This window comes from Penicillium atrosanguineum (genome assembly GCF_028827265.1).
Source record: "Penicillium atrosanguineum strain IBT 20685 chromosome Unknown utg000008l_segment0_segment0, whole genome shotgun sequence".
Classification (NCBI taxonomy): domain Eukaryota; kingdom Fungi; phylum Ascomycota; class Eurotiomycetes; order Eurotiales; family Aspergillaceae; genus Penicillium; species Penicillium atrosanguineum.
This window is the reverse complement of record NW_026623140.1, coordinates 1,517,655-1,531,270: the sequence shown is the minus strand read 5'-3', so window position 1 is coordinate 1,531,270 and position 13,616 is coordinate 1,517,655. Positions and strand designations below refer to the sequence as shown.

The 13,616-nt window shown below is 51.6% G+C and overlaps 4 protein-coding genes across 4 annotated transcripts; 1 reads left to right on the top strand and 3 right to left on the bottom strand.

Moving 5' to 3' along the window:
- Window positions 1–182: 182 nt before the first annotated feature.
- On the top strand, window positions 183–1,269 carry N7443_010080 (Efg1 domain-containing protein; the record flags this gene model as incomplete). Its single annotated transcript, XM_056890136.1, has 2 exons — window positions 183–564; window positions 626–1,269. 2 exons carry the CDS (start codon window positions 183–185, stop codon window positions 1,267–1,269), a joined length of 1,026 nt encoding a protein of 341 aa, XP_056736627.1.
- Window positions 1,270–2,429: 1,160 nt separating this feature from the next.
- N7443_010079 (glycoside hydrolase family 32 protein) lies at window positions 2,430–4,515 on the bottom strand (the record flags this gene model as incomplete). The annotated part of the gene is made up of 4 exons (XM_056890135.1): window positions 2,430–3,275; window positions 3,338–4,158; window positions 4,214–4,298; window positions 4,357–4,515. The coding sequence occupies 4 exons, from the start codon at window positions 4,513–4,515 to the stop codon at window positions 2,430–2,432; spliced, it is 1,911 nt and encodes a 636-aa protein (XP_056736626.1).
- Window positions 4,516–5,536: 1,021 nt separating this feature from the next.
- N7443_010078 (F-box domain protein) lies at window positions 5,537–7,750 on the bottom strand (the record flags this gene model as incomplete). The annotated part of the gene is made up of 1 exon (XM_056890134.1): window positions 5,537–7,750. The coding sequence occupies one exon, from the start codon at window positions 7,748–7,750 to the stop codon at window positions 5,537–5,539; it is 2,214 nt and encodes a 737-aa protein (XP_056736625.1).
- A 1,263-nt stretch (window positions 7,751–9,013) lies between these two features.
- Window positions 9,014–12,544, bottom strand: N7443_010077 (serine/threonine-protein kinase; the record flags this gene model as incomplete). The annotated part of the gene is given in 4 exon segments (XM_056890133.1): window positions 9,014–9,288; window positions 9,354–11,349; window positions 11,365–12,328; window positions 12,399–12,544. Coding segments are annotated over 4 exon segments (3,381 nt in total), but the record flags the coding sequence as incomplete, so codon positions are not given.
- Window positions 12,545–13,616: the final 1,072 nt, after the last annotated feature.

The window sequence follows — 13,616 nt, the reverse complement described above, 5'->3', positions numbered from 1 at the left end:
CGAGAGAAAAGGTCAAGAGACAAGAGATAATATACCTGAAGGAGGAACGCGACCATCGTCATGGGATCCGCTAGGCCGCTCATTGGCTGCGCCGATCTGGGGACGGGCCGATGATGCGCCGACATCTTTTTTTCTGTTGCGTTGCGACACTGTTCTTGGGAATCCCCAATCCAACCATAACCATGTCTGACTTGAAGCCTGAGCGCGTTTTCAAGCGCAAGAGCCGCGATGGTCCTGAGGAGGCTCCTCGCAAGAAGCAGCACCGAGCTTCCGACGAAGTCCAATTCGAGGATTATGGTAACGGCGACGATGTTCCAGCCAAGTCCACCCGCAAGTACAAGGACAAGTTTGCTCCGCGGCCTGAGAGGCAATATCCCTCGGTCAATGACCTGAAGAAACGCATCCGTGATGTCAAGCGTCTCCTCCTAAAACCAAACTTGCCTGCAGATGCTCGAATCCTGCAGGAGCGTGCGCTCGCGGGGTACGAACAGGATCTTGCGGATGAAAATGTTCGCAGAGAGCGATCGCAGCTCATCAGCAAGTATCACTTTGTTCGATTCTTGGGTGAGCCCGCCGAAATTTCCTATCCTGTTGACCTCCGTTACTAACCTCGCTCTACGACCAGACCGGAAGGCTGCAAATAAGCAATTGAAAAGCCTCGAGCGCCGCCAACAAGAGGAGACTCTCGACTCTAAGCAGAAGAAAAAACTCGAAAGCAAGATCCACGCCGCCCGGGTCAACGTCAACTACACCATCTACTACCCTCTCACCGAGAAATACATTGCACTTTACCCAAAGTCGAAGAGCTCAGAAAGGGACGGCGCCGAGTCAGGATCGGAAGCAGAGCCGGAACAGAAGACACACGGCGGTGATGCGAAGCCACCAATGTGGGCTATCATCGAAAAGTGCATGGAAGAGGATACCCTTGGCCAACTTCGCGAGGGCAAATTGAACATTGGAGCCGATGGCAAACAGTCCGCGCCTCCCAGTGCGAAGGTGGTTGCAGTCACGGACCCCAAGAAGAGCAAGAAGGAGTCCCAGGAGCCGAAGGAATCGAAGAGACTCAAGGAGTCGAAGAAACCCAAAGACACCAAGGACCTGAAGAAGGAACAACCGGCACCCATAGAGGACAAGAGCAAGTACGACAACATGAACCGGAGAGATCGTCGTCGGGAGCAGGCCAAGGAACAGGCCAAGGAGGAGGCCAAAAAGGCCGCTGCTCGTGCCCAGGCCGGTGAAGAAGACAGTGACGGTGGTTTCTTCGAGTAAAAAAAGTTACCAGGCCAACATGGTGTCTGGTGCCTGGTGCCTGGTGCCTGGTGTCTGTATTATGTGTATCTCCAGCCTGATATCCCAAATAGCATTGCATAACATCCAGTTAAACTGATTCTCGTGATACCCACAGTCGTAGTAGTTCTGGAGAGGCAGAGTCAAGCTGATCTTGAATGATGAGACAGGGAGCCACTTTTAAAACATCTATTTCCTCGAGTTAACAACCATTCGGCCCTGTCTTTTAGATGGTTATTGCCTGACCGTGTCCCGTCTGCTTCGGTGGAATGGATAACTTCTATCTACCTCTATCCGAAATTATTCAACATCACGTTCCTGGATGTTTTCGAGCTTAGAGCCCCATACGCTCAAACGATGTCCAACTAACGTGACGCCTCGTGCTTTCAATTCCAATTCCAAGCAACTTCCACCTGTCTTTGCCTTTTGTCTGCCCCCTTCATTCTCCTCGTTTCACAACCTAATCAATTGACCTACTCAATATCCTCGACGTCTCTTCCTCCTTTATCTCACTTCAAATCTACCAAGCCGAAGAATATTGCACGATGTTTCAAGGCTACCAAAAGATCCACCAGATCTAAAGACATCACGAAGCGCAATGAGAAAGCCTTAGCGGTCATTCAAGCTGCGATTGACAAGAACCTGATCGCTTTCAAGAAGAGAATTACCAAAAAATTCCCCAAGAAATATCGCAATTAGTCAACTCCGGATTCTGCCACCCAAACTACGGATGAGCAAAGGTGACCTCTGGCTGAAGCGAGATCTCGAGCATGTTTAAAGAGTCACAGAAGCCGAATGTAAGCAACCCGGTCAGCAGAAACCCGGAGACAACATCTACTAAAAAGCTGTATACCTCGTCGAGCTCGCAAGGGATGCGATCAAAAAAACCAACTCCAGTTTTGTCAAGCTTGAACCCCAAGAGATTAAGGAGAGAGCTGAGCTATCGGACTTCTCCAGGAGGCATCCAAAGACAGAAAAAGAACCAGGGCCTAAGAGAAAGATCTATTAAGGGAAATTTTGAAAATACAAATAAAAGATTCTGGAGGGGGGATATTTAGACATTGTTGTCGCTACATAGCTAGGACACGCCTCGCGCCCTCTATCATCTTCCTCCCATTCAAAATCTTTCTGAAAAAAAAAACTCAGTTCCCAGTCCACCAAGTATAATTCCCCGTCTCAGCCGGCGTATCAAAAACAAGCAGCGAACTACTGTTCACCGGTCTATCAGGCCAAGCATTAAGCAATCCATCCCAAACTTCAATCTTGGAATACTCGACATCAACCCCAGGAGCTGAGAAGAGTGAAACCCCGATACTATCCTCCCGACTAGGATAAATCCGACTGGTGAGTGCGAATCGATCATTTACGTATACCTCGACCAGGGATCCGTCGACGAAGATATCCATTTCAATGGGCTCTGTAGAACCATTCTTGAATTGATAGGGCTCGAAATAACCCACATGTGTGTTGTTGGCGAACATATTGATAAGAGAAGAGTGAGTGCGGTTCACAGAAACGCTGTTCGATGAGGGGTCGAAGTAGATGTTGGTGTATTCTTCGCGGTTGGGAGATGCGCCGATGGTGACTCCGGCGATGCCAGTGGTGCGTTTGATGCTCACGCTGAATTGGTAGGATTTCGTGAGGTTGCTTGATACACTAAACTGTTTAGAGTCGCACTTTCTCTCATCGCATGGATATTTCGTATGTTGGGTGCCACGGCGAAGACCCTCGACCACGTCTGGAGCGGGGCGGACACCGAGTGTGCTCGCGTTCCAGGTACCATCTGCGTTTTGGATGAATCGGGAATTTCCAGGTCCCGCGTCAGGGGATTTGGGAATGACGTCTGGTGTGTCTTTGATGAAGATCTCACGGGGTAAGGCAAACGCTCCTTGGTAGCCTTGTTGGGTTATACCGAAATCGTTCATGTCTTCTTGGGCCCAGCCCCATTGGATGCGGCGGTTGTTTTTGGTGTCGCTGAATGAGGAAATCTGATGATTAGTGTTAGTGTCGAGTGTTTTAGCTTCGGTGGTAGATACCATAATTTACTTACCGCATATAGAAGACCCCAGTCACTCGCACCACCAGAAACAGGATCGAAAGCGATACTACCATTCGCGCGAACAGAGATAGTTCCCTCGTTCCATAATGACCATTTCTGTTGATGGAAGCTGACATTTCCGCCCTCGGCGCCCATGCTAACAAAGTAGCGATCCCCAATTGAGAAGAAGTTGGAGAGCTCAAAATTGAATCCGTAGGATCCGGTCTCCTCCAAGCTACCCAACGTAGTATTCATCTCCGGCTCCCAGAGAGCTCCCAAGAAAGTCCAATTGGTAAGATCTGAGGCAGGGGCGCTATAGAGGGGCATTCGAGGCCCAATACCCCGAATACCAGATCCAAAGACAGCATAGTAATGGGGCTCGGTCATATTGAGGACATCATCCATTTGCGCCCAGGGAACGAAATATGGATCACGCCAACCGGTGACGTTCCAGTTCCCAGGTGTATCGCTGAGAATGGGGTTATTCTCGTAGTGTGACCATGTCACTCCCCCGTCAGTAGAGTAGGCTAACGCCTGGCTCTCAGTCCCGGGCGCGTATGGCTCATCCCACGCTGTTGGGAGCTCAGAGGCTCCGGTGTAGAAAGCCAGGATAGTGCCGTCGATTCCACCTGATAAGTTGACTGGTTGGGCACTACCGGAAAAGATAGCGAGATGGTTATATAACGGGGGATTGTGCTTGCTGGTCAAGTTGGTCGTGCCGATTGACTGCATTTCCTGATCTTTCCAATCAGGGATGTCATTGTCGGGGTGGTGATCCATGTCGGTCCAGGTTATCAAATCGGCGGATGTTGCGTGTCCCCATGAGACATTACCTGTTATTTCAATTATGTTAATGCCCTTCAATTGGAACATGCGGAGAGAAAATACTACCCCAAGCAACATGGTTAGGATGGAACTGGTAGTGCAAATGATACAAGCCTCGAACCGGGTCATACATTGGCGCACACGGATCCTATCGAGTAACCAGTAATTAGTATACTCAATACTCATCTCAAGAAAGATTTCCCTACATTCATCCACCCAGCCGGAGCAAGGAAATGAGAAGATGGTCTCCAACGCGTAAACAAGCTATTATTTCCCATCTTCTCAATCATCTCCACCGTAAGGGATTGACCCCATACCGGCACAACGCCAGCAAGTGCCACACTCAACGCAATCGCTGATTTCATGGCTTCTGTCCAGGTTCCGAAAATTCGCAAATATTCAGGCAAAAAGCCTGCATTTATTCATGGGGATCTTCATTGAATATGAAAGCCCACGGATGATAATCGCTATATCCTCGGATGATTCTTTGGAGCGGTGGAGTCACAGGAGGGGCTAATTCAGGGAAGATGGACTATAGTCAAAGATCGAGGTTCTTGGCCCGGCGAGGGTAGAAGATCGAGTCCGTTTTGAGCTGGGGTGCCTGCCAAGATCGAGTTGGTGTCGAATGGGAGCGACGCAGATGGCCCGAGAATCCCCCATTGAAACTCCACTGATTCTCCGAGATCGTCTGTGCTGGTATTTAATCGTGCAGGTGGGTTTCATAACATCGGATCACTTGTTGCGGCCTGATATGCGGTTTCCGAGAGACTATGTACACACACACATTTGCGGTCGAGTAGCTAGCTATTCTTGGCGGTTTATGAGCCTAGACATTCTATCTTCGATGGTGGCATACATATCTACAGACAATGCAACTCTCCTTTTGTTTTTAAATGAAACCGAAAGGCATGTCAATTCCAAGATGACCCCTGCGTATAAGCCCAGAACCAAGAAAATATCAAGGAGAAAAAGAAAAAAAAAGGATCAAAACTCCAGTCCTCGCCTCGACTCTTCTACATATGCTGAGCGGAACTTTGAAATGGCAGTCTGGTAAAAGAAAAGGGGAGGTCAGGATGACGGTATGGGATGAAAATGCAGGTCGGTTTGATCTTGTCCTGACGCCAGTAATGAATTCAAAGAAAAGGAAATAATCTTCGCTTAGATAACGATGGTCGATGAGTCGTTGGAGGGGCTGTCCGTCGAGGATACCCCGCTCGAAAGGTCGTTCAATGTCCCAGTGTGAACTGGGATTGTGTCGTGCATATCATTGAATGGATTTCAGACGGACAAATGCTAGCGATCCGGCGCTGGCATATTGGAAAGGCAATTGTCGCATGCGACAAACTTTGAAGTGTCCGAAGAACACCGCAGGGGAGGAGAGAGGTTTTACATGACGACACAGCCGCTTTGGGCACGGCGACGACGGCCCCCAAGGGCAGAGAAAGTACCAGCACCGTAGGTGTCATCATCTTCGTCATCATCGGCGTTGTAGAGTCGCTCGGCCTCGCGAGCACGGCGTCGCCTGCGCCGGGCACCTGCACCACCAGCGCCTGCTTCCTCATTCGCCATCATGTAGTCGGCCCATTTGCGGTCAAGACGGCTGGCGGATGCCAGATCGCCGCGCAGTACGCGCTTGGTGTGCTCGTCAACAGTCATCTGCCATCCGTAGAAGCACTTAAGCTGAATGATCTGGTTGGGGTAGGTGGGCGACGGGGAAGGGGTTGAAACGGGCGTGACATAAGTCGTTGTCGTTGGAGAGTCGGCGTCCGATGTTTGGGTGACAGTCACGATAGTGGATGCCGGCTTACGGGAGCGTGGGATAAAGCAGTTGCTGGAAAGAACTTCCTTGACGCCCGCCCAAGTCACATTGGCACAGTCAAAGACGACCAGTCGGAGACCAAACTTGGGAACATCGGCACTGTAGCCGCGCTTGCGCACCCGGTAGCTTGCTTCCATAAGAGATAAGTCGGAGACACGGGTGTTGTCCATTTCGACGGACTGCAGCTTCGGGCAACTCTTGATAACTTGTAGCATTCCAGTGTCGCCAAGGTTTTCACAGTAGCTAATATTCAGGTGTTCCAGGGTCTGCGCACATGGCGATTTTGCGATTTCAGTGAGAACGTTGTTTGTCAAGCTCTCCAGGTCTTCAATTTCCAGATGCGAGAGATACGGTGTAGTGCGGATGACTTCGATGATGGATTCGTCGGTCAATTCCGAGCACTGCGACACCTGCAGTCCTTCCAGATCTGGGACATTTCCGGCCAGACTCTTCAAGCCGTCGTCGCTGATGTCCGGGCAGTGATGCACATCCAAGTGTCGAAGTCGTCGAGGCGGCACAATGGGTCGGTCGGTCAGTACATCTAAAGGCGGGTCGATACCGTGCATCAAGGCCTTCAAGCTCGCGTCCGAGAGATCGGTGCGGCTCATAATCAACCGCTCCAGGGTATTTTTTTCATAAAGAGCCAAGGTGAAGTCCTCGTTAGCAAACCCCCGAATTTCACTGGCGCGGAGGTCCTTCAACCGGGGACAAGAGTTGACCACTTTGAGAAGACCGTGGGCGGTGACATTGCTACACCAAGAGATATTCAAGGTCTCCAGCTGGGGACAAGACTGAGCGATGATCTTCATTGCCGAATTTGTGACGCTGGACAAAGCAGACACGTTGATGTATTCCAAACGAGGGTTCCGAAGCAGGAAGTAGTGAATGGACGTCTTGTCAATGAGACACCCCTCAAGCGAGAAATTGACGACATTGCGGCACAAATCAGAGATGCGCTCTCCATCCAAAGACCACTTGTCCCGTAGCTGAATACAGCCTCTGAGATTGAGGTCGCGCACAAAGGCTCCACCAGACGTAATGAGCTTGACCAAGACATCGCTAGGGATCTTGTTGTAGTACTCGGTCGTATCGACCTTGGCCCACAACTGGCCATCGAAGCACATATCATTCCACATCTTCGAAACTCCTGCGCAGCGGACAATTTCACGGGGATTCAAGTATCGGAAGATCTCCATCTTCAGCTCTCTAGGCATATCTTCCCAGAAATCAAGAGTCTTCGCAGGCTGAGTATCAGGCAGCGTCAACTCCGTATCCACCTCTGTGACTAAGTCGGCGGACGCAGTGTCATCGGCATCCGCTGCAATACTAAGAGGTGAACCGCGAGAGGCAGGTCTCATGTCCAGAGGCAAAGGGACCGTACGCGGCAGCGAGGCGGGTGACTCGGTGCCCATCAGACGAATCCGATTGTTGATTTCTCGAGCCTCATCGGGTGCACCTGACCACCCCGGGGTAGCCGGTCGGGGATTAAGGCCTCCATAGAGTTGCGCAGGACTCCCATTGCCCACGCATGGGGAGTATGTAGACGATAACGAGACACACGATAAGGAGGCCTTGTTATCCCGGCGATAACCGGTAGATGCAGATCGGCCGCGGCGGGTCAACGACTGACTAGACTGACGGCGGCCGAGACTCTGTAACAACTTTCGACGGCCCTTGAGTTTTGGCGGTTGGTCGAGAGGAATTTGGCCTGTGGACGAGGCTGGGCTTGTTGGGGAGATTTCGGGCGAAGGGACGATCTCGTCGGTGATTGGGGTAGCCATGGTTGCGTGAGGGGTTAGAGCGTGTACTTAGGTCCTGAGTATTGGGTGAAAGAATAATGGCACCACCGAAAGTCGATGGGCGCGACAGAGCACCGCGTGAGACCTTAAAAGATCATAGCGTTGTGGATTGTTCTTCTGCGCAGGTCGAAAGTGAAGTCGCGAGGTGGGAGCGGGGATCTTTAGATAGACGTTTATTGTTCGGGGGCTCACGGGCAGTGAACCGTGGCACTTGGGGAGGTCGACCGTCGGGACGTGTTCAAGTGACGTTCAAAGAACCGAGAGAACCGAGCGGCCCGGACAATTCATTGTACAGAGAAAGAATGTGAGTGGAAGTGAAGAGTCAAAAGAGTCAAAGAGTGAGAAGGAAAAAAAAAAAAGAAAGGCGGAAAGAATGCGATACGGCCCAGCGCAACTGTTGGAATGCAGTACACCAGTACACCAGTACACGAGTACTCAAGTACCCCGCTGTTGGTGCACGCCCACTATGCAGGAAATGTACCTGGTACTTCTGGACTTGGGAACTGACCTTCTTATCGCTTCCCCCCACCAAGTCTTACTGTACAGCCGTGGCACAGACTGACTGACCCACGCGACTCATCGGCTGACGACGCCCCATGAGGGTTTTTAAAGGGTGGTGACCCTCCTTATCCACTCCAGTCAGGAACAAATCTGGTCAATTCTCTCGTTCCTGGCGATAACCCCCCATTGGGCGCAAAGTCGCCATCTTTTGACTGTTTGGCCGTTTCACTAAGAAGCGGGGCGCGGACCATGGACGGAAATGCGGAGTAGTGTGTACTGCCCGGTGGAGCCGAAGGCGAATGGCCACTCTGCTAATTAACTACATTTATGGCTACAGTATGTCTGAAATGCTCTGAGACTAGCCGGGCACCTAAGGCCAAATGGTACTAAGCGCGATCAGGAGATCCACTCGCTAGCCCGGTTGGGCCAAGCATGGAAGCCGATCCAACCAAGATCCAAGATTCAAGATGCATCGTTCCAATATATAGATTTTCTCATGCCATGATGATCTCTAGATACATGGAGAGGGAAAAGGTATCATACTCCCCAAAATGTGTGCGCAAAAGCCATGTCGATGTCATGCAGTTCATGTGCATATGTTGTTTTGTCCAAAGACCAATCGTTTTCCACTAGAGTAAATGCCCCCAATCCGGATCCTTCAATCAAAGCATAACAAATGTCGTGGGGTATCGTGTCTTCCTTTTTTCGGGGTCATAAAATATGCGCCGGTGCTGTGGTGGGGCTTCAATTCTCGTTCTCCGTCATCCACGGGTGCTCAAGCACTTCCGTAATAGTTAGTCGGTTATCGACATCCCGGTCGAGCATCTTCCGGATCAGATCGATGCAGTTTTCCGAGAAGGGAAGGAATGGGATGCGGAGTGGGTGGTCGAGGATTTCATCCACGTTATAGAAAGGGTTCTCTTTATAGACGATTGTGTAGAGGAGAATGCCCAGGGCCCAGATATCTTGTTCTTTGCCCCGGTAGGACTTGCCCTGTAGGACTTCAGGGGCGGCATAGTCTAGAGAGAGGTTAGCATAACGGAAATATAGGCAAGGCAACCATCCGAAACAATGTCCAACTTACCGATCGTACCCACAAAGACATCAAACGGCCCGTTCTTGATATAGGCCGCACTGCCAAAATCGATCAACTTAATTCGTCCCTCTCCATCCAACACCACGTTCTCATCCTTGATGTCGCGGTGTACCACGAGGGCCTTGGTGTGCAGGTGGTGAATGGCGCTAATTGTCTGCCTGAATATGTTGCGGCATTCGGGCTCGTCCATGTTGGCCTTCAGCTCGATATAGTCGAACAGATCCATTCCCGGCAGTCCGTGGGGTATCATCTCAATGTAGTAGTTGACGTCGTCTTCAAAGAAGCCGTCCATCTCCACAATGTTCGGGTGCTTGTACCCGTCGCGACGAAGGAAATCCAGAACGTGAATCTCCAAAGGTACCGTGCCGAGCCGTCTGTCGCGTGTCCACGTATCTACCAGGATTCGCTTCTTCGTCACATACTTCAACACCATCTTCTTCTGAGCATTCTTCTTCAGGCGGGCCAACTTGACCTGTCCGTAAGCACCTTGCCCCATTTCCTCCACGATGACATAGTCGTCGATGTTTCGTTTCTGTGGAGCCCCGCCCTTGGCGTTAACTTCGGGGACCGGCTGGACAGGTCGATCGGTAAGTGGTTCCGAAGCAGCCTCGCTGAGCTGCTGACTGAGTGTCGAGCTCGGAGTTTTGATTTCTACCAAAGGCTTGCTGGTATCAGGGCTTTTTCCAACAGATGAGGCGACAGATGGGTTTTCCGATGAGGGCCCGGGTACAGGAGAAGTGGGCTTTGAAGTAGGCAGTGAAGATGACGAAACGCCGGTCGCAGGTCCAGCAGCATGAATTTGCCGGGAGTAGGTGATCCACAACGCATAAACCAGCTCTGTCACTGCGATGGTGTCGTCACTGTCTTCTGAATCGCTGGAGGGTTCTTCGATTTTCTCTGCGAGTCTCGCTGCCTGTTCCTTGGTGAAGAAAGTGCCGCTTTTAACCACTCGCAATTGGACATCCACCACGATCGTGGAGCCATCTCGATGCTTAGCCAGTAAGCCACTGGGCTCAGTAAAGACCGAGGCGGCGTTGGCCTTGCCATCCCGTAGAATGGACAGGGTTCGTGCCCGACGGAAGCTATGTTCAGGGATCACGATACCGTCGATCAATGGCACGTTGTCCTCCTCGGTTAACACATCCAAGATCTCGTCGAATCCTGGAATTAGTTCCGTGATGTGCCGTCCCTCGGGGCGTTCTTGACCGAAGAGAGCCGACGAAAACACAGAGTTCGAGCTGATGACGTTCAAAGTCGCAGAGGACACAACCATCATGCCTGCAACGTGGGGGAAACTCGACACCTGCAAAGTGCGAGTCCCATCCGTCTTGCCTACTGTCACGGGAATGCAAACGCCAGCAGCAGTGAGAGCGGCAAAATGCTTCAACTCGGCAATCTTGGCGATTCCCTTCTCGGGCGAAGTTTCGAGAGATGCTGATGGCAAACGGGGGAGAAGCTCAGTAATAGGCTGGCCAAGGCGGACAACAGATGGTCCCCAGATCTTGTCAACATCACCTCCAGTTTCCAAGACATTCCAAGATTCGTCGCAAAGGACCGAGGCGGAGTTCTCGGTGATCTCCTCCATCACCCAGATCAGACCGCCACGCTTCTCCATCACCCAGACACTAGCCGAGCCTTTGGTGCCGTTGCGCTTCTCGATCGGCACGACATCGCCGCACAATAACACGCCTCGTGATTTGTTTCCGGGATGGTTGTTGTTGCGAGGGTTTCTTTGGCTCGAGCCGTATCCATCATCAGTCTGCGCGCGCCGAGACGCCTTTTCCCTAGAAGATGGTTTACTGAGCAACTGTGCCGTCACACCATTTCCAAGACCTCGGTACTTTGGGTTTACCGCTTGGATGTTGGGCCTATTCTGGGGGATTGGCGCGCGGGCAGTGGCATCAGTGCTTGGGTCCCGAAGCTTAGCCTCAAGCCACTGCCTGTGCTCTTTCTGTACAACCTCTAGGATACTGAGCCGACGGACCTCGGATTGAGTGACTCCAAATATGAGGCACGAGATATCGTTGGCCGCAAAGATGGTCCATGGTGCCTGGGCTTCGGTCCGGAACACGGCCTGGGAGACGGGGGTCCATTTGCTGCTGTGGGTATGCAAGGCAGGCATAGGGAATCCCAATCCTGCGGTAGATGAACTGAGAGAGGCGAAAGGATCCGTGGAGGCATATGGTTGCGCTAGAGTCTCCATCAGCTTGCTTTTGAGGGTGGCAGAGTTGAGATCCGTATATGTACGTTTTAAGCTTACGCGCCTGGACGTTGATGCCGATTTCACCTTCAGGTCATTTCGGGATTGCAGGATACGGTCATTGGATGAAAGGGGGCTAAGCATTTGCGAGCTGTCGGATGTCGCCTGGGATCCTGGGGCCGAGTCCTGGGTTGAATCTCGAGCATTGATGGGAGAGCCGCGTTCCGAGAAGGCTCTCTCGAAGATGTTTTCCCCATTCACATCCGCAGGTCCAGTGATGGGTCCTTGTGTCCGGTTGGCATGATCTTCATCCAAGACGTGGGCACGGTTCAAAAGGTCCATCATATTCTGGAGATCCGCGTCGCCCATCGCATTTGCCTGGGCGTTCGCGATTCCAGCATTAGTGGCCGCCCAACCCATGCGATCGCGCATGAAATCAATCGACCTTTTGAGAAGATTCTGCCGGTTGTGTAGGAGCTCTTCGGATTGTTGTGCAAAGGAGAAGGAATGTAACGATTCCAAAGGGAATCGATGAAGATCCTCCAGATCACCAAAAGCGCTCAGTGACATGCGGCCGGTGGGAGCTCGGGAGGAAGAAGCCGAGCGTTGAGTAGGCGATGGGCGTGTATTCGAGGTTGTCATCGGGGCCAATGACGATGTCGAAAGATTGGGAAGCGTCAAAACGCGTGACGATTGATGCTGGCGTATGCGATCCAGCCCGGTCGGACCGATTCCATGCTCGTTCTCGAATAACGGGGATCTGCTGAAGCAGTGAATGTGTCAGGTTTCAACTCTACTACCCTGAATGAAGGGAGCCGTGCTTGGGCACCAACCTCGAAAGATTGTCATAACCCGAGGAAAGACTATCCACCGAGCCTCTCAAGGGCTGGTCTGTCTGCAAGGAAAGTGTTTGAAACCCCGACTCAGACTCGGGCGACTCTGAAAGGGGACCCAACGGAGACGACAAAGGACTCGGTTCGCCTATTAAGGAAAATTTTGATCAGCATGCTAGACGGCAACTCAATCGGCGCGTGTCAAAGGTTCCATTCCGCGGAGTTCGGCGTGATTGCCTCAAGTGATGATGGAAGGGGTTGACCCTCCGCGGTCAGATGCGCCAACGAAGCCGGGTCGCTTTTGACACTGAACCGGGAAAAAGAAAGCTGTGTTGCAAATGCGATTCATATGCGATTCATATGCGATTCATTCGGGTCTTACTCCATTCTCATCTCCATCTCCAAGCGTTCATAGCTCCCCCCGCGGGAACGCCCCCGCAAGTTGGCGGGAGTTCAAGCATGTGAAACAAGTGCAAGTGCGCATGACTTACCATCGGGATTGATTGCGGACCCCATTCTTTATCGCAGGGGAATATCAACTCCCAGCCGGGAGGGAAAAGGAAAGGCTGAGGCTCAATAGCGTCGAGTCGAAGGAGCGAAAGGTCATTCGCGAGTGTCAGCGGGCAGCGACCGGGAGAGGAAGAGGGCAGCTGCCTCGAAGATCGCCCGGCATATGTGGCGTCCAAGAGCACGCGTATGTGCAGTTTATAAGGGGTTGAAAAGAAAAGAGAAAAGAGAAAAGAGAAAAGAGAGATACAGCGGGGTCCGTAGTGGGGAATGAAAAAGAGATGCCGTACTCAAATGTAAAGGGGGAGGGTGATGTAATGGGCTTTCCAGAACTTGGCTCTCGGTACTAAATAACTATGCATTTACTAGTATTGTAGTGTTTTAGTATTAGTCTTCTAGAACTAGGCCAGAATAGATGATCTTAGTTAAGGACACTTTCAAGGTGATGATCCGATCGACACGCCGTCTATGTACCTTTTCTCGAAAAGATGATCCTCTCCCGACTGGGATCCTACTGTTAATGCTAGTCTCTCCATATACTCGTTAATTACGAACCCCTCCACCAACGACGGAGCAGAAATGTGCATTCCCCCCCCCCTCCTACTTGCCTTTGTTCTATTTCAAATGCAAAGTGGTTCTTCTGTCTGTGGCCGACACATCCGAGCGGTACACTACGCCCCCACCGCTATCTCCGTTGCGTGCCCAATGACA